Source organism: Panthera pardus, unplaced genomic scaffold (genome assembly GCF_024362965.1).
Source record: "Panthera pardus isolate Hobbes unplaced genomic scaffold, ASM2436296v1 HiC_scaffold_3, whole genome shotgun sequence".
In the NCBI taxonomy this organism is placed as follows: Eukaryota; Metazoa; Chordata; class Mammalia; order Carnivora; family Felidae; genus Panthera; species Panthera pardus.
In genome coordinates this window covers 6998639-7016479 of record NW_026526876.1, presented here as the reverse complement: position 1 = coordinate 7016479, position 17841 = coordinate 6998639, and the positions used below count along the sequence as shown (strand labels likewise).

At 51.0% G+C, this 17841-nt stretch overlaps 1 protein-coding gene across 1 annotated transcript in view; it reads left to right on the top strand.

Annotated features, from left to right (window-relative positions):
• Positions 1-17841, top strand: part of DNAH9 (dynein axonemal heavy chain 9) — a 333637-nt gene that overhangs the window by 150736 nt on the left and 165060 nt on the right. Inside the window, 4 exon segments of the mRNA XM_053893249.1 lie at positions 692-839; positions 2944-3118; positions 9334-9507; positions 9982-10189. Of these exon segments, the coding sequence (XP_053749224.1) occupies positions 692-839; positions 2944-3118; positions 9334-9507; positions 9982-10189 (705 nt within the window).

Here is a 17841-nt window from a genome sequence, read left to right as displayed (position 1 = left end):
CTTAACCTCTGGCTCCACGGCCAAACTGATGGGCACAGACTGGGGCACAGGAGAGCAGATTTGATGTCTCCCCTAACACCAGAGTTCCTTCCAGGAACGCATGCTGAGGCTGTGAACGCGGGCAGGAGAATAGTCTCTCTCTGTATATATTCATGTCTTAGGGCCGCTGTTATAAGTCACCGTGAACTCGATGGCTTCTAAGACAACAGACGTTGATTCCCTCCCTAGGGGAGAACCTGCCTTTGCTTCTTCCCGCTCAGGCTGGCGGCCCCATGCCTCCAACCCCCACCTCCATATCCACGCGTCCTTCTCCTCTGTGTGTGTCTTGTCTCTTCTGTCTCTTATAGGGACGCTTATAAATGTCCCACGCACATAATCTAAGATGATCCCGTCAGGAGATCCCTAATCACATGTGCAAAGGAAGGCCCTTTTGCTGAATAAGGTCACGTCCACAGGCTCGGGTTTCCTCCTGAGCCTGGACTTGGCCCTACGATCCTTGGCAACACTGCTTTCTCTCAGCTCTTTTCAGGCCATCGGGTAGCAATCCTACTTACCCTCTCAGACCTCGGCCAGGCCTCTGTTTCTTTGAAGTCCAGTCCTCTGTACGTTTTCTACACAGAGAAAGTAACCCCGTGGGCTGAGGAATATAGTGGCATTTATGGAAACGTAACCAAATTCTTGACGTTCCCAGGAATCCTGTACATCAATCCCACGGACCTGGGCTGGAACCCTCCCGTGAGTAGCTGGATTGACAGGAGGGAAGTCCAGACAGAGAGAGCCAACCTCACCATCCTGTTTGACAAGTACCTCCCGACCTGCTTAGACACACTCAGAACCAGGTAGGCCGGGAAACATGGAAGGTGACTATTTATTTATTTTTAATGTTTGTTTAATGTTTGTTCTTGCCTCCAGCGAGAATATTACACGTGTCCACAGAGTGGGGGGCGGGGTCCGAGGTTTGCAACCCGCTTTCTTGCCAGTGGACACGTCCTTCTGGGTGTCAGGCCCCGGGCCTCGTAGTTGAGCCCAGCCCAGCCATCCGAGGTCGGTGCCGGGGAGGCGACGTGACACAGGGACCCGTCATTCCCGAACATTCAACAAGTTAGGGCCAGGACTGCGTTTCGGGGAAATTGAGGCCGCTGCTCAGAACGACCCCTGACTCTGTGGTTCACTGGCCTGTGGCGCCCCGGGGTGGAGCAGAGCTGGCCGGCGTGGGGGCCGAGGTGGAAGGGACCCCCGCGCCCCCTGTCCTGCCGCGTGCCCCGCCCCTTGCCCGATACAACCTGTCTCTAAGAGTTAGGCCATTTCCCTCTCTGGACAATTAGAAGAAGAGATGCTAAACTCTGTGTGTGTGTGTGTGCATGAGTGTGTGCACGAGTGTGCAAGCATACGAGCATGTGTACAAGCCTCTTCACCAAGCTGTGAGGATGCTGAGTGTATTCTGTGCATCCAGAGGCCGCTCACCCGATCTCCTAACTCTGTGGCCGTCGAGGAAGAAACGCGGCCACGGCTTGGGTGCTAATTAACGTTGGCCCCGATACCACCAGGCTGTGGGGCGTGTGCACGATAGTCTTCACGTTGAACAAGCGGGCCGCACAAGGGATGATGGTACAGCAGCTTTTGTGTCCCGCCGAGCCTTCAGAGCCGTTTTGTGCAGCTGGTTCTGCTCCCGCCCCGCCCCCAACCCGGAGGGAATCTGGGGCCACATTCGTGACTTTTCTGGTCATTCTGCAAGAAGGCGTGTTGTTGCTTCCGGTCACGAACACATGAAAACTTTAAAAACCAAACTCCATTTACGAGGAAGGCTTCTCCTGCCCCCACCTCCACCCCCACCCCGCTCAGGCCCGCTTCCTGCCGTCCACCTGCAGTGGCGAGGGTGGGGGAGTCCCCGACAGCTTCTCTCCTTACTCCTCTGGTCCCCGCCCCCCACCCATCACCAGCTGTAGCTTCTGACCCCTCAGATCGAAAGGGGACAGAGGAGAGCAAGGGCAGGAAGGGTCTTAACGGCTGGTACTGGCATGGCCTCGTTACCCTAAGCGTGGCAGGTTTGAAATCAGACTCTTGGGGCACCTGCATGGCTCAGTCGGTTGAGCGGCCGGCTTCGGGGTTTGTGAGTTCGAGCTCCACGTCGGGCTGTCTACAGTCAGCCCGGAGCCTGCTTCTAATCCACTGTCCCCAGCTCTCTGCCTCTCCCCTGCTTGTTCTTTCCCTCTCTCTCTCTCTCCCTCTCTCTCTCTCTCTCTCTCTCTCTCTCTCTCTCTCTCTCACACACACACACACACACACACACACACACTCACACTCACATAATAAATCTATAAACTTGAATCAGTAAAACAAAAACAAAACAAATTTTTAAGTACAAAAACTAGGCCACGGAAGAGTGAGGCGTATTTTCAGAAGACGAGCTCTGTCAAGTAAGTCATGATTGTATCTATAATAAGCAGCTGTCCGGGCCCACTCTGCCTCCCCGCCCGTAAGACTCGGGTTCCCGAGGAAACGTCTTCAGTGTGTGTGTTTGATTTGAGGGAACTTCTTTGAGCCAAAGGCAGGGAAGGACCAGCCTCGGCACTGCGCTGACTCTGGGAGGGCTTTTGACACTCGGGGAAACCGGAATGGTTCCTTGTTCCGTCGCAGTGGCCTGTACTCCCTGAGGACTGAGGGGGGCGGTCACTGTTCAGAGAAGGGAAGAGCAGCGGGGGAGGGTATCAGAGGGAAGGGTGATGAGAAGGGACCTTCTCAGAGCACCACGGGCCCCTTCTTGGTCGGGAGAGGTGACCCAAAAGTAGGCGGTGAGAACAAAGGCTTCGGTAGCACCTCGTAATCCCAGGGATCCTGACAGGTCACGAGTGCCCCCAAAACAAGTGGGTGCCGAGACTGTCCAGCAAGCCTCTAGGAGAGAATCCCGTATGTCAAAGAGCATCTCTGGGTCTGTCCCTGCAGATTCAAGAAGACGATTCCAATCCCGGAGCAGAGCATGGTTCAGATGCTGTGCTACCTTCTCGAGTGTCTCCTGACCACAGAGGACATCCCTGCAGACTGCCCCAAGGAAACCTACGAGCTCTATTTCGTGTTTGCCGCCATCTGGGCTTTTGGCGGAGCAATGGCCCAAGATCAGGTAAGAGGAGATGCCGGGCTTGACGCCCACGTGCAAGTCCGCCGTGGCCAAAACCAGCGTTCCAGCAAAGATGCGGAAAACAGGACCGCGGAATGTCAGAATCAATCTGAAGGCATCGGGCTGTTTTGTTATCTATCCGTCGCTCTGCCAGAGACGTCGGTCCCCACAGAAGGGCCCTTTGGAGCGAGACCGATGAGATCGGGCTAGGTTTTGAGCTCTTGCCTTTTGGGTTGGTGGTGCATCCGATGTCGTGGAGAGCCGCGGTGTTTTGGAACAACTGGCGGTATAAGTACGCTACTTTGCAAGGGGATGTGTTTTATAGACGGAACGATGCTGTGCTGTAGAGGCTTGAGAGGGAGGAATCCCTTTAGCGTTCCAGAACAAGCACGTACAACTCCGTCCCCGGCCAGAGTGTTAGCCAGTGCTGTCCACAGAAGCTTGGGCCAAAGGTTAATTGACATCTAGGGGTAGGAAACCAAATCAGTATTTATCTCATGGTTCTGGCTCCCTGTAGCCTCATGTTTAGGGGAAGGGATGTTGGCTTGGGGTATCTTGGCATCCTGTTCTTTTGAAAAAGAAAAATTAAGTGTTTTTTTTTATTTTTGAGAGACAGAGTGCAAGCAGGGAAGGGGCAGAAAGACAGGAAGACACAGAATCCCAAGCAGGCTCCAGGCTCCGAGCTGTCAGCACAGAGCCCGACGCGGGGCTCGAACCCACAAACTGTGACACCATGACCTGAGCCGAAGTCAGTTGCTTAACCGACTGAGCCACCCAGGCACCCCAGTGGTGTCCTACTCTTTAACCCTTCCTATATTCCCAGACGTTTTATTGGCTTAGTTTCTTCCAAATGAAAAGTTCTCTATCTAGAAACCTCACTTCCAAGGTTGGGCAACCCAGTCCTTTACAGCCGACTCTAGCAAGCAGGCAGGGTCATTATAGGGGCTTCAGACACGGACTCTGCTTTCGCATTGTAACTTTGTCACTTGATACTGGGGGGCTTTGGACAAATGGCTTCACCTCTCTCTACCTTGCTGCTCACGTGTGTACAGAGGCAGGGGTGAGGACAGCGGTGCACGGCATCTAGGGTGGTCATGAGGAGTCAAGGAAAGGATACTGTTCTGATCATCCAACACAGATATGTGCAGAGCTCTTTGGGTTAAATCGTGCTGGCACACGTTATGTGCTTATTATTCATATTCTCGCACCGTGAATATTCAGTTTCATAGCAAGTGTCTGGTGCCCCCCTCACAGCAAGGGGTCAAACAGACCCATGGTGGGTGGAGAGTTATGATTTACTCTTTCCAGTCTGGGTTGATGTGGGGCTCTTCCGAGGAGAGAGGTAAAAAGCGTCAGTCTCCCAGGGCAAAGCCATGTTCTAGAATCCAAAATGGCGGCGAGCTGGGAGAATTTGCAATGAATTTATTTTTTAAATGTTTATTTATTTATTTCGAAGGGAGGAGAGGCAGAAAGAGAGGGAGAGAGAGAGAGAGAGAGACAGAATCCCAAGCAGGCTCGATGCTGTCAGCACAGAGCCCGACGTGGGGCTCGATCTCACGAACCGTGAGATCATGACCTGAGCCGAAACCAGGAGTTGGACGCTTAACCGACTGAGCCACCCAGGCGCCCCAACAATTAATTTAGAACTAATAACTAGTTTCTCTTTCGTTTTCACAGACCCTGGCTGCTAGCATCCACCCTACCTCCCTCCGCTCCCTAGCATGCTCTTTTGTGGTCCACATTCAGAAAGCAGCTCTCCCAAGCTCCTGGGACGTGTGCCTTTCTCCCTCTCCCTGTCCCTCCCCTCTCCAGATCCTGGTGGGAAAGGGGGAATTCCCCAGGCCAGGACAATGCCTGAAACTGGGAATTGGGCGTCTGAGAATCTCACACTGCCTCCTGCAGTCCTCGGTGCTTCTCCGTGGACTGCTTCTTGGAGGCAAGGACTCCGGCAGGGTGGACGAGACCTCACCAAGTCCAGAGATCCAGAAGGCATAGGTCACTTCTTTCCATCAAATGCACACCCTGACCTTTCAGCTGCTGAAATGTCAGACAGCAACCACTGTCGGGCTTCTCCCCCGTTTCAGTGCTTAGTAGGCAGTGGCGGGGTGGGGGCAGTCAGGATGAAGACTCTTAGTCAATTTTTCTGTGTCCGAATACATTTTAAATCCACTCAACTCTTTTTAAAAAGCCCAGGAGAAAGCGTCCTCCCAGGTGTCCCGGAGCACTTGAAACTGTAGGTGGCCATGCTCACACATGGGGAAAGGACACGGGAGAAAGCTTTTAGCAGCAGGGAATGCCCAAGACCCCTACCCAACCTGCATTCAAGCCAAACACCAAAAATAGCGCTGTAAATACCAAGAAAGGAAGTTGGCCAAAGAATTCACGTCAGGAACACCAGTGGTGCTTAATGTTTGAAAAGCTGTCATTAAAGCAAAGCACGAATTCAGCATGCAGCCCGTACCTGAGTGCCAGCTGCAAAAGCAAAAGAACTTGGTGCTGGAGGAGGTTCTCCCTAAAGGACTTTGCAGGGGATCATGGGTAGTGGCCTCTCAGAAGCAAGTGACCTCTCGGAGAGCACGTGCTCTGGAGACCGGAAGCCTGGGTTCGGCACCCAGCTCTGCCATGTGCTTTGGAAGTGGAGCCTTCTGAGTTGTGGTCTTTTCATATGTAAAATAGGAGTCATTTGCCCTCGCCAGGCTTCCTGGGAGCCGGGGAGGATCAGATGAGGTGATGTTACAGCCCAAGGTCTTCTATGGTATACGGATGCTCCTTAGTGTCGTCAAGTTCAGAGGATAGAAAGGGAGGGGAGACTGCAGGACTGCCCTGATCCAAAGGCAATGGGGATTTCTGAAGGTCACCTCTTCCTTAAGGTCACTGCTGCAGAGACACCCAGAGAGCTGAACTGAGAAAGAGCTGTTGGATGACTCAGCAGAGGTGACCTTGTGTTTAGCGTCCAATTATGGTGGAGGTGAGGCCAAGTGCTGGGTTACAGGGATGAGGCGATGTTGGTGTGGCCCAGCCCATGGCGTGGCCGTTAACTGGCCACAGAGCTCCAAGTGGCCTTGGCGGCGGAAGGAGAAGATGCACCCAACCTGTTTTCTTTTTTTTTTTTCTTATTAGAGTGAATTTTATTTTATTTTATTTTATTTTATTTTATTTTATTTTATTTTATTTTATTTTATTTTATTTTATTTTGTTTTGTTTTGTTTCAGATTTTCTATTTATTTATTTTTAAATATATGAAATTTATTGTCAAATTGGTTTCCATACAACACCCAGTGCTCATCCCAAAAGGTGCCCTCCTCAATACCCATCACCCACCCTCCCCTCCCTCCCACCCCCCATCAACCCTCAGTTCTCAGTTTTTAAGAGTCTCTTATGCTTTGGCTCTCTCCCACTCTAACCTCTTTTTTTTTTCCTTCCCCTCCCCCATGGGTTTCTGTTAAGTTTCTCAGGATCCACATAAGACTGAACACATATGGTATCTGTCTTTCTCTGTATGGCTTATTTCACTTAGCATCACACTCTCCAGTTCCATCCACGTTGCTACAAAGGGCCATATTTCGTTCTTTCTCATTGCCACATAGTACTCCATTGTGTATATAAACCACAATTTCTTTATCCATTCGTCAGTTGATGGACATTTAGGCTCTTTCCATGATTTGGCTATTGTTGAAAGCACTGCTATAAACATTGGGGTACAAGTGCCCCTATGCATCAGTACTCCTGTATCCTGTGGGTGAATTCCTAGCAGTGCTATTGCTGGGTCATAGGGTAGGTCTATTTTTAATTTTTTGAGGAACCTCCTCCACCCTGTTTTCCAGAGCGGCTGCACCAGTTTGCATTCCAACAGTGCAAGAGGGTTCCCATTTCTCCACATCCTCGCCAGCATCTATAGTCTCCTGATTTGTTCATTTTGGCCACTCTGACTGGCGTGAGGTGATATCTGAGTGTGGTTTTGATTTGTATTTCCCTGATGAGGAGTGACATTGAGCATCTTTTCATGTGCCTGTTGGCCATCCGGATGTCTTCTTTAGAGAAGTGTCTATTCATGTTTTCTGCCCATTTCTTCACTGGGTTATTTGTTTTTCGGGTGTGGAGTTTGGTGAGCTCTTTATAGATTTTGGATACTAGCCCTTTGTCCGATATGTCATTTGCAAATACCTTTTCCCATTCCGTTGGTTGCCTTTTAGTTTTGTTGATTGTTTCCTTTGCTTTTATCTTCATGAGGTCCCAACAGTTCATTTTTGCTTTTAATTCCCTTGCCTTTGGGGATGTGTCAAGTAAGAAATTGCTGCGGCTGAGGTCATAGAGGTTTTTTCCTGCTTTCTCCTCTAGGGTTTTGATGGTTTCCTGTCTCACATTCAGGTCCTTTATCCATTTTCAGTTTATTTTTGTGAGTGGTGTGAGAAAGTGGTCTAGTTTCAACCTTCTGCATGTTGCTGTCCGGTTCTGCCAGCACCATTTGTTAAAGAGACTTTTTTCCATTGGATATTCTTTACTGCTTTGTCAAAGATTAGTCGGCAACCTGTTTTCTTTTCTAAAGGTGACCTTCGCCTTGGTTTTTCCACGTAAATCTACAATCCGGTTTTTAAGGGACGTTGAAAATCTTGAAGGATTGTATCCATGAGTCAAAAATGGGTTTTTTCCTCCAAGGCTTCTGGTCGCAGAGCACACGACTGAGAAGATCCCGCACCCCCTTCATCTGAATTCATGTCAGAATAAGAACACACAGATCTGTCCGTCTGTATCGGGACTTGTTTCCGTTCTCATTCCAAAGCAAGAAAATTCAGTCGTACTTACCCAGTAGGCAACAAAGTGAGCTGCCCCACTGGCCGCAAGCCCAGATTCACTGCCCACACGCCCAGCTTCCTCATCTGTCCCACCCTCCGGGAACATTTCCCTAAAATGTCCAGTCTGGGTCTCTTTTTAGGTTTCCTTTTTGGGGATTTTTCCTAGGTCTGTATGCTCAAAGAATGGGCTTATTGACAGTAGTCGCGGGTATGTTATGGGGTGCGTGCATGGGCGCGTGCATCCATGTGCCCGTGTCTGGCATGTTTTGGCTTGGACATAGTAAGATAATTAAAAAAAAAAAAATTTAATGTTTACTTATTTTTGAGACAGAGAGAGACAGAGTATGAGCAGGGCAGGGTCAGAGAGAGAGGGAGACACAGACTTGGAAGCAGGCTCCAGGCTCTGAGCTGTCAGCATGGAGCCCAACGCGGGGCTCGAACCCATCAACCGCAAGATCATGACCTGAGCCGAAGTCAGACGCTCAACCGACTGAGCCACCCAGGCGGCCCCTATAGTAAGATAATTTGAGTATACCGGGCGCGCAGCCCTGAGGGGCTCGTGATCTAACACGCGTGTATGTGAATCATGTATCTCTACCTATTCCTTCCGTCAGAAAGACCAGTTTAGCTTTGTCTCTGCTGCTCTTATGTTTTAGAAATTTTAGCTCTTAGGGCACCTGGGTGGCTCAGTCAGTTAAGCGTCCGACTCTTGATTTCGACTCAGGTCACGATCTCGTGGTTTCGTGAGTTCAAGCCCCGCATCAGGCTCTGCACTGGCTAGCGGATCCTGCTTGGGATTCTGTTTCTGTCTGTCTGTCTGTCTGTCTATCTCTGTCTGCCCCTCCCCCACTTGCACTGTCCCTGTCTCTCTCAAAATAAATAAACTTAAAAAAAAAATTTTAGCTCTTGAAGGAAGACCTTCAGAGTCCTTGGAAGTTCTCTTTTCTGGGGTGCTCATTTCACAGCTGACACTGAGGCACAGAAGGAGGTGAGGCTCTTCTCACGCCACCACCCTGCACCCCCCAGGTGCCAGCAGCCTCCATTTTTATCCGTTCCGTCCCTAACCGCCACCCTGGAGTTGCTGGGTCTCTGAGGTCTGGGAGGAAGGGGGTCGATCTGTCTTTTCATCTTGCGGTCATGGGACCCCACTCTTTTCGGTGTTCTCACACCCCGTGAAGAGTCTCAGATGCACAGTGCCAGGGGGAGTCAGCCCCACGGTCAAGCGGTGGCACTCGTGCCCCCGCACTGATGCGCCTCATCAGGGCTGGTCCCCAGGGAAGCAGCATCCTTCCTGGAGAAGCCACTCCATCAGGCAGGTCCGCAAAGCCTTTCGTGGCCCCGACCTTCTGCCCAACGGCCGGGCAGTCTGTCCAGGCTTCGCAAGCTCCGGAGAGCCTCGCCTCCTGACCCGCTTTGTTCTGGCAGCTTGCGGACCACCGGGAAGAGTTCAGCAAGTGGTGGCTCGCGCATTTCAAGACAGTCAAGTTTCCCTCCCAGGGAACCGTCTTTGACTACTACATAGACCCGGAGACCAAGAAATTCGAGCCCTGGTCCAAGCTCATCCCCCAGTTTGAATTCGACCCCGAGATGCCTCTGCAGGTGAGTGTGGCCGAGTGACCAAGGATGTCTGCTTGTGCCAAGGATCCGTAGCGGTCCTTCCTAGTCACAGCCCGTTATTGGCACTCAAGTGTTTTAGCCTTGCTGGCAACCAGTCATGCCCAGCGACGTGCTTTTCGAGAGGAGACTCTCGGTGCAGGGAAGCCACAGAAACCCCGCAAAGACTAGCTAACTTGATTCGCAGACTCCAGCGGCATCCTGGGGGCAGAAGGTTCTAAAGCGCGTTAGAGAGGCCACAGGGAGGCAGACGGAGCTGGCCGAGGAGGGAGGGGATCTCTCCACCCCGAGAATGAACTCCCGGAGTGGTGTTAGCGTGCATGCGAAGGAAGGCGCCCCTGCCCCAGGTAGTGAGCCAGCGCCCCCTCGCCAGGGGGAGTTCCTCTTCTGAAATGTTCCGGAACGTTCCGCCCCGCATCTGTTTCTCCCACGAGCCTGCCCATCGTGTCCTCCCCGCAGGCTTGCCTGGTGCCCACAGGCGAGACCGTCCGAGTGTGCTACTTCCTGGAGCGGCTCCTGGAGCGGCGGCGGCCGGTCATGCTGGTGGGGACCGCGGGGGTCGGCAAGTCGGTCCTGGTGGGAACCAAGCTGGCCAGCCTCGACGCCGAGGAGTACCTGGTGCAAAGCGTGCCGTTCAACTACTATACCACGTCGGCGATGCTGCAAGGTGAGGGCCGGAGCGCGTGGAGGGTGGTGCGGGGGCGTCTGAGTGGCCACGTGCCCCCGACATGGAGCCGGGGCAAAGCATCAGGCACCTGTTGGGCTTCCCCCGTGCCCCCCTCCCGTCTCCTACATTCCTCCCGGGCCAGGAGTCGAACACAGAGAGGTTCAGCACCTTAACGCCAAAGAAAGTGGGCACGCGCAGAAGCGTTTCCATAGGCTTGTAGACTCCTGGCACGGGAAGTGTCTCTAGAGAGCATTTCCTTCCCGTCTCGCCTCCCCGTATCTCCTAGATGGGGAAACTGAGGCTCGGGTAGAAGCGCACGATTGCCCAAGGTCCCCGTTAAGCAGCAAGGCTGGCATAGCACATCCGGGCTTCTGAGCACGTAGAACGTGCTTCTCACCGGGAGCTGACACGCCGGGCTGCCGAGTGGGCACGGGTCCTCCAGGTGTGGCTTCAGGGTCAGAGGCTCGCTGCAGGAACGTCCCCCTCGCCAGAGGCACTTTCTCCTTGACCCTCACTTACAACAGGGTCTCCTCGTATAGAGAAACACTCATCACATGAACCCTGGAAGAAGCTTCCTTTTGACGAAGCGCCCGAGCCACGCTCCTGACCGGAGGTGGGCGGTGGCAAGGCTGGGGAGAACCCAGCTCTTCCCCCTGATGCCGTAACTGGGCCGTGCTTCCCACGTGCGACCCCGGTGCACGCCCGCACGTGGAATGCCACGCACCCGGCTGTTTGCACACTGGCCAGTTGCAGGCCGTCACTCAGTACACGAGGACGAGCCCAGCACTCTCCCTGTCCGACATCCAGGCCAGCAGACTTGCAAACCAGGCTTTACTCTGACCACCTCTTGCCCAGCCTGGACCCGTTTCACTCACCCAGTGCTTCCGTGGCCCCTCCCAGCGGGATCCCCAGAGTCAGCCAGTGTGGTCTTGGCGGGGTTCCGCGTCCACAGCTCCCACGGGGAGAACAGCTCGCCTCCCTCCTTCCTCCTGACCATCCCGCCGGGTCTTCCGAGGCCCGGGACCCAGCCAGCTCCGCGTGCTGTCGGGGGCACCAGGGTCTGCTCCCTGCCTCTCAGAGCAGTTAGGCACCCGCACGCCTGCACCTGTCACCCCTCGGTGACAGGCCCTCCTCCGCCTCTTTGTCAAGCGAGCCTCGGGGCTCCACCCCCTGCTGGGCTCATGAATGCTGCCCAGGGTCCGTCGCGACCCTAGTGCCCACGTGAACCTGAACAAGTAAGACAACACGAAATGAGGAAGGCTCGTGGCACAGATTCACTAGTGGGTCGGTGACGTGAGCGTCTTTGAACAGCCAAGGAACACTTGCGTTTTCTTTGTTGCTCTTGCCCCTGTAAATGGCTACGGGCATGATGTGCTTTGAAGTTTCATCTGCACGGTTAACGCTTTTTTCTCCGGCACCTTGTGAAAACTGCACAAGCACCCAGACAAACCTATCCGTTTCTGTGGTGGAAATACTCCCACCTTTGTGGTGGTCACCCTCCATGGTATTTCCACTTCCCAGGCAGAGTGGGTAAAAATCATTCAGATATGATGAGTTTTGAATATCCTTACCTTTTTTTTTTTTTGTAATATAATGTAATTAGTTGTAAGCTTATTTTTTAATGTTTTTTTTTTTTTTGAGACACAGAGACAGAGAAACAGAGTGCGAGTTGAGGAGGGACAGAGAGGGGAGGGAGACACAGAATAATCCAAAGCAGGGTCCAGGCTCCGAGCTGTCATCACAGAGCCCGATGCAGGGCTCGAACTCACAGACCGGACTGTGAGATCATGGCCTGAGCTGAAGTCGGACGCTCAACCGACTGAGCCACCCAGGCACCCCTAATTTATATTTTATTTTTTTTATTAGAGAGTGTGTGCACACGAACAGGGGAGAGGGTCAGAGGGAGGGAGGGAGGGAGGGAGAGAGAGAGAGAGAGAGAGAGAGAGAGAGAGAGAGAGAGAGAGAGAGAGAGAGAGAATCTCAAGCAGGCTTTGTGCTCAGCATGGAGCCCAACACAGGACTCAATCCCATGACCCTGGGATCATGATCTGAGCCAAAATCAAGAGTCAGATGCTCAACTGACTGAGCCGCCCAGGTGCCTCATTATCTAATTTATTGTTTAAATAACGGCTGTGCTTAATAATCCAGCTTGCAGAATTCCCTCAGTGTTAACAATGGGCTCTCACTCGCTTCATCTCTCTTCCATGAGACCTCGGCCACCATCATGGTATGCTGTGTCGTGGCCTTGCATCGTGGCCTGACATTGCCACGTTAATGCCCGGCGGTGGTCATAAGTGGACGTCACGTGCTTGTCTGGCTCACTTGTTGACCCTGTTTGTTCCTGGGAGAATATACCTGCCCTTATTTGCAAGCCTGGAGTCCGGTGACCGACCAGATGATGAGCTCTGCCCATTTTCTCCGATTCTTAAATCTATGATCAATAGACTAATATCAACAAGTGGCATTTATCAAACATTCATCAAGTATGTGTCAGGTGCCAACCTGAGATTGGAAGCTGACCTGTTTTTATTTAGTTATTTTGCATAATTTTTTTTAAAGTTGATTTATTTTTGAGAGAGAGAGCGCGCATGCCAGCAGGGGAGGGGCAGAGAGAGAGCCAAAGAGAGGGAATCCCAAGCAGGCTCCACACTGTCTGCGTGGAGCCTGACGCGGGGCTCGAACTCACGAGCCGTGAGATCGTGACCTGAGCCGAAACCGACAGCCAGGCAGTTAACCGACTGAGCCACCCAGGTGCCCCGGAAGTTGACATGTTTTTAAATCATTTCATCATTTACAGCCCCATAAAGTAAGTCCTTGTATCGTCTCTGTGTTGTAGATGAGAAAGTCAAGGCAGAGGAGTTAAATAAGCTCTCCGAGGCCATGCCGAGAGTAACGATGGAGCCAGGGTTTGAACCCAGACAGAGTCTGTGCTCTTTTGTTGTTGTTTATTTATTTTTGAGACAGAGAAGGCGCCCGGGAGAGGCAGAGAGAGAGGGAGAGAGACCATCCCAAGCAGGCTCCATGCTGTGATTGAGGACCCCGACACGGAGCTCTAACTCATGAACCGCGAGATCATGACCTGACTCAAAGTCAAAACTTCAACCAACCTAGCCACCCAGGAGCCCCCGGAGCCTTGCCCTTAACAACAAGGTTACATTGCCTCCCTGGTAGGAAAATACCACAAAAACCGTAATAAATATTTGCTGTTATTACTATTACCGTTCGTGGTAACATTCGAGTATTCTGGAGGAGTTGTTCTCTAGAATCCTATTGTCAGGTTTCTGCATGTAAGCAAACACTTTAAATAGTAAAAATTCATAACCAAGGAAAGGGAGACGAGCTGCTTGCTCTTCTCCCGGGTCCTCTCGCCCGGACCTCTCTGTCTTCTCCTGGGTCCCCAACCTGGAGGATTTTCTCCTCCTGTCCTGGTGAAACACAGAGAATTATTCAGAAGAGTCAGCCTGCTGTCAGATGGGGCCAGGATAACACCGGCCGTCACTGCAGCTGGACGCAACACTCCTGCGTCCCGTTAGCTCCCTAGTGGCCTCTTGGTCCCTTCCATCCTCCACACTAGAGGTGGGTGAAGCTTCTGCTGTCCAGAAGCAGCCAGGAACTTGGGACTAACCCAGGGCCCAAGAGGAGCAGCATAAAGGCCACAAAGCCCACGCAACAGAGTTCATACCCGTGACTCTGGAAAAAAAAGAAAATGCTGAATTCCCTTACGTGGAGCCTCATGCCTCTTTCTGTTGGTCACAGTCCAAACAACTTTGTTTATTTGGCCTCTCAGCCTAAAACGTTTTAGAAGCAACAAAATGGCAGGAGAAAGGATGCTGATGACGCTTAGGAAAAGGGGAGCCAGGAACCTGGTATCCCAGAGGGCAGAGAACATTTCAGAAAGGAGATTCTCAAAGGGCAGCTACCCCGGTCTCGGACAAGAGGCAGGTTCTCCCACGCACATCCTGAGCCCAACGCTCTTTCTGCAGCCGAGTGCCTCTGTCGCCTTTTGTGCCTAAGAGCCTGCGTAATTACGAACAGATCCAGTGTGCTGTGGTATATGGTCTGCTTCCCGGGGCAGGTAGTACACCCAGACAGGTGTGCAAGATGTGTGTGGGGCCACTTCAGACCCGTTATAAACACACATCAAGCCCCACATCGGGCTCTGCACTCATAATGCAAAGCCTGCTTGGGATTTTCTCTCTCTCTCTGGCCCTCCTGTACTCACACTGTCTCTGTCTCCCTCAAAATAAATAAACTGGGGTGCCTGGTGGCTCAGTCGGTTGGGCGTCCGACTTCAGCTCAGGTCATGGTCTCAAGGTTTGTGAGTTCGAGCCCCGCATCAGGCTCTGTGCTCACAGCTCAGAGCCTGGAACCTGCTTCGGATTCTGTGTCTTCTCCTCTCTCCGCCCCTCCCTTGCTCATGCTCTGTCTCTCTCTCTCTCTCTCAATAATGAATAAATGTTAAAAAAATTAAAAATTAATATAAAAAATTTTTAATTAAAAAGATATAAAAGTATACATATATATACACTCACATACCTATGCTTATATACACTTAGAATATTTCAAGAAGTACACACAACTGATAACAGCAGGTGCCCCTGGCAAGGAGAAGAACTAGACACTAAGAAGGAGCGATGGAGAATTACTTAAACTTTTTAGAAATTATGAAATATCTCAAGCCTGCAGGGAAGGACAGAAAATAATGCAACAGATGCCCATGTACCCACCACCCAGATTTCACAGATGTTAAAATTTTGTCGTTTTGCTACAAATCGTAGCAGTAAGTACAGCCAGCACACCACCCCCACCCTCCTTCCTGCCCCTCATCAACCAAGTACTAAAGTTGATGTGTATCACTCTGAATCTACACCTTCTCTTAGGTTTTTAAGTTTCAGCCAACACGCAGTGTAATAATAATTCCAAGCCTCCGATAGGGTGATTCCAGTCTTCCATACAACACCCGGTGCTCCATACAAGTGCACTCCTTAATCCCCATCTCCTCTTTCCCCCCATCCCCCACCCCCTCCCGCCTGGTGAGCCTCGGTTTGTTCTCTGTGGTTACGAGTCTGTTTCTTGGTTTGTGTCTCCTTTCCCCCTTGGCTCCCTTGCTTTGTTTCTTAAATTCCACCCGTGCGTGAAACCAGATGGTGTTTGTCTTTCTCCCGCTTACTTCGTTTAGCATCAGGCTACCTGGATCCATCCATGTTGTTTCAAGTGGCAACATTTCACTCTTTTTTTATGGCTGAGTGATACTCCATTGTGTATATATACCGCCTCTGTATCCATTCAACCGCCTCTGTATCCATTCATTGGTGGATGGACACTTGGGCTGTTTCTACAGTGTAGCCACTGTAGATAATGTTGCTATAAACATTGGGCTGCATGTATCCCTTTGAATTAGTACTTTTTATATTCTTCAGATAAATACCTAGTAGTGCGGTTGCTAGATCGTAGGATATTTCTGCCTTTAACTTTCCGAGGCCCCTCCATGCCGTTTTCCAGGGTGGCTGCACCATTTTGCATTCGCACCAACAGTGCAAGAGGGTTCCCTATGCCCGCATCCCATAAGCACCTGTTGTTTCTTGTGTTGTTGATGTTAGCCCTTCTGACAGGTGTGAGGCGATACTGTGGTTTTGGTTTGTGTTTCCCTGGTGACCCGTGATGCTTCGCAAAATGGATTAAAGATCCAAGTGTGAGACCCGAAACCATCAAAATCCTGGGGGAGAACACAGACAGTAACCTCTTTGACGTCGGCCATAGCAAATTCTTTCTAGATGCGTCTCCTGAGGCAAGGGAAACAAAAGTAAAAATAGCCTATTGGGACTTCATCAAAGTGAAAAGCTTCACAGCAAAGGAAACAATCAACAAAACTCAAAGGCAGCCTACTGAATTGGAGAAGGTATTTGCAAAGGACATATCCGATAAAGGGTTGGGGTCCCAGGTCATGAGCTCACGGTCCGTGGGTTCAAGCCCTGCATCGGGCTCTGCGCTGACAACACAGAGCCTGCTTGGGATTCTGTCTCCCTCTCTCTGTCCCTCTCGTGCTCGCACACTCTCTCTCTCTCTCCCTCAAAAACAGACATTTAAAAATAATACTAAAGTATACAATGTGAGAAGTTTTGAAATACTTACACACCCCCGACACCATCACTGTGGTTGAAATAATGAGCATATCCATCACCTCTGGAAGTTTCTGGTGTTCTTGGGCAATCCCTCCCTCCCTCCCTTTCCACCCTGCCCATGCCTAGGCAACCACTGACCGGTTTCTGTCGCAGTCGGTTAGTTCGTATTTTCTAGAATTGCCTGTGATGGAATCACACAATACATGCTTTTTTTTCCCTTTCTTTTTTTTTTTTTTTTTTGTTTCTTTTTTGGTTGGTTTTTTTTTTTTTTTGGTCTGGCTTTATTCACTCGGCATGATTTTGAGTTTTGTCCCTGTTGTTGAGTGTTTCAATAGTTCATTCTTTTCATTTTTGAATAGCAAGATAAAATATGTAAAAAACTCACAATGAGTCCTACCATAAAGTAAATGCTTAGTAAGTGGAAGCTGTTACTATAATAATATTAAAACCCTTCCTGAATTTAAGAGTCTATAACTATTATGCGATCATTTCTAAAACCCCTCACTGCCAAAACATAAGGAAGCCAGGTAAACCCCTTTTGCTTGGAAAGGGGGTTTAACTTCAACTATACTAAAACAAAAATAATGTTGGGGCACCTGGGTGGCTCAGTCGGTCGGGCGTCCGACTTCGGCTCAGGTCATGATCTCGCGGTCCGTGAGTTCGAGCCCCGCGTCGGGCTCTGTGCCGACAGCTCAGAGCCTGGAGCCTGTTTCGGATCCTGTGTCTCCCTCTCTGCCCCTCCCCCACTCATGCTCGCTCGCTCTCTCGCTCTCTCAAAAATAAATAAAAACATTAAAAAGTTTTTAAAACAAAAACAACGTTTTGGTAAGAAAGGTTCTGACGTTCAAATGGGAAGTAACCCCACCCTGCAGGTCAATTCATGGAGGTCTGCGGGGGGATATTTTACAGTTGACGGATCTGGCTAGCCCATCAAACGCCCTGTTTCTCAAAATCAGATGTTCTTTTATAGGGGACGCAGCTGCTTGATAAACCCCGTGCCTCTTGTGTCTCATCTCTTCCAGCTCTGGGGTCTCCACCAACCATGGTTCTCAGTGCAGGCCCAGTACTCTCAAGTACAAATGGGGTTGTGTTTCAAGGCATTCCCATGGCTCACCCGTGGAGGCAACACGTGCTTTATGTGCTGTTTGTACTGTGCCAAACACTGGGCTCAGGGTCCCGCCCCTTTAGTGCATTTAACCCTCCCCATCCAGTGAGACACCATGTCAGCAATGCCTTTGCCACGCAGCAGAAAATCTGACGGCAGTGACGTGGACAGAATTTGTTTTTCACGCAGCAAGAAGTCTTGAGGTAGGCAGTTACTAATGCGAAATCCGTGGCTCAATGATATCGATGGTATAATATGTATTCTCTTAGCGGCTTCCTCAGGTTGGCAGAATGGCTGCTGCTCCTGCCATCACATCTGCGTTCCCAATGGAACAAAGGAAAAGATAAAGGAGAGAGTTAGGGCCCATGTCAGGGAACGAGAGCTCTCCAGGAACCCCGGTGACCTATACATGTGTCTTCCCGTTC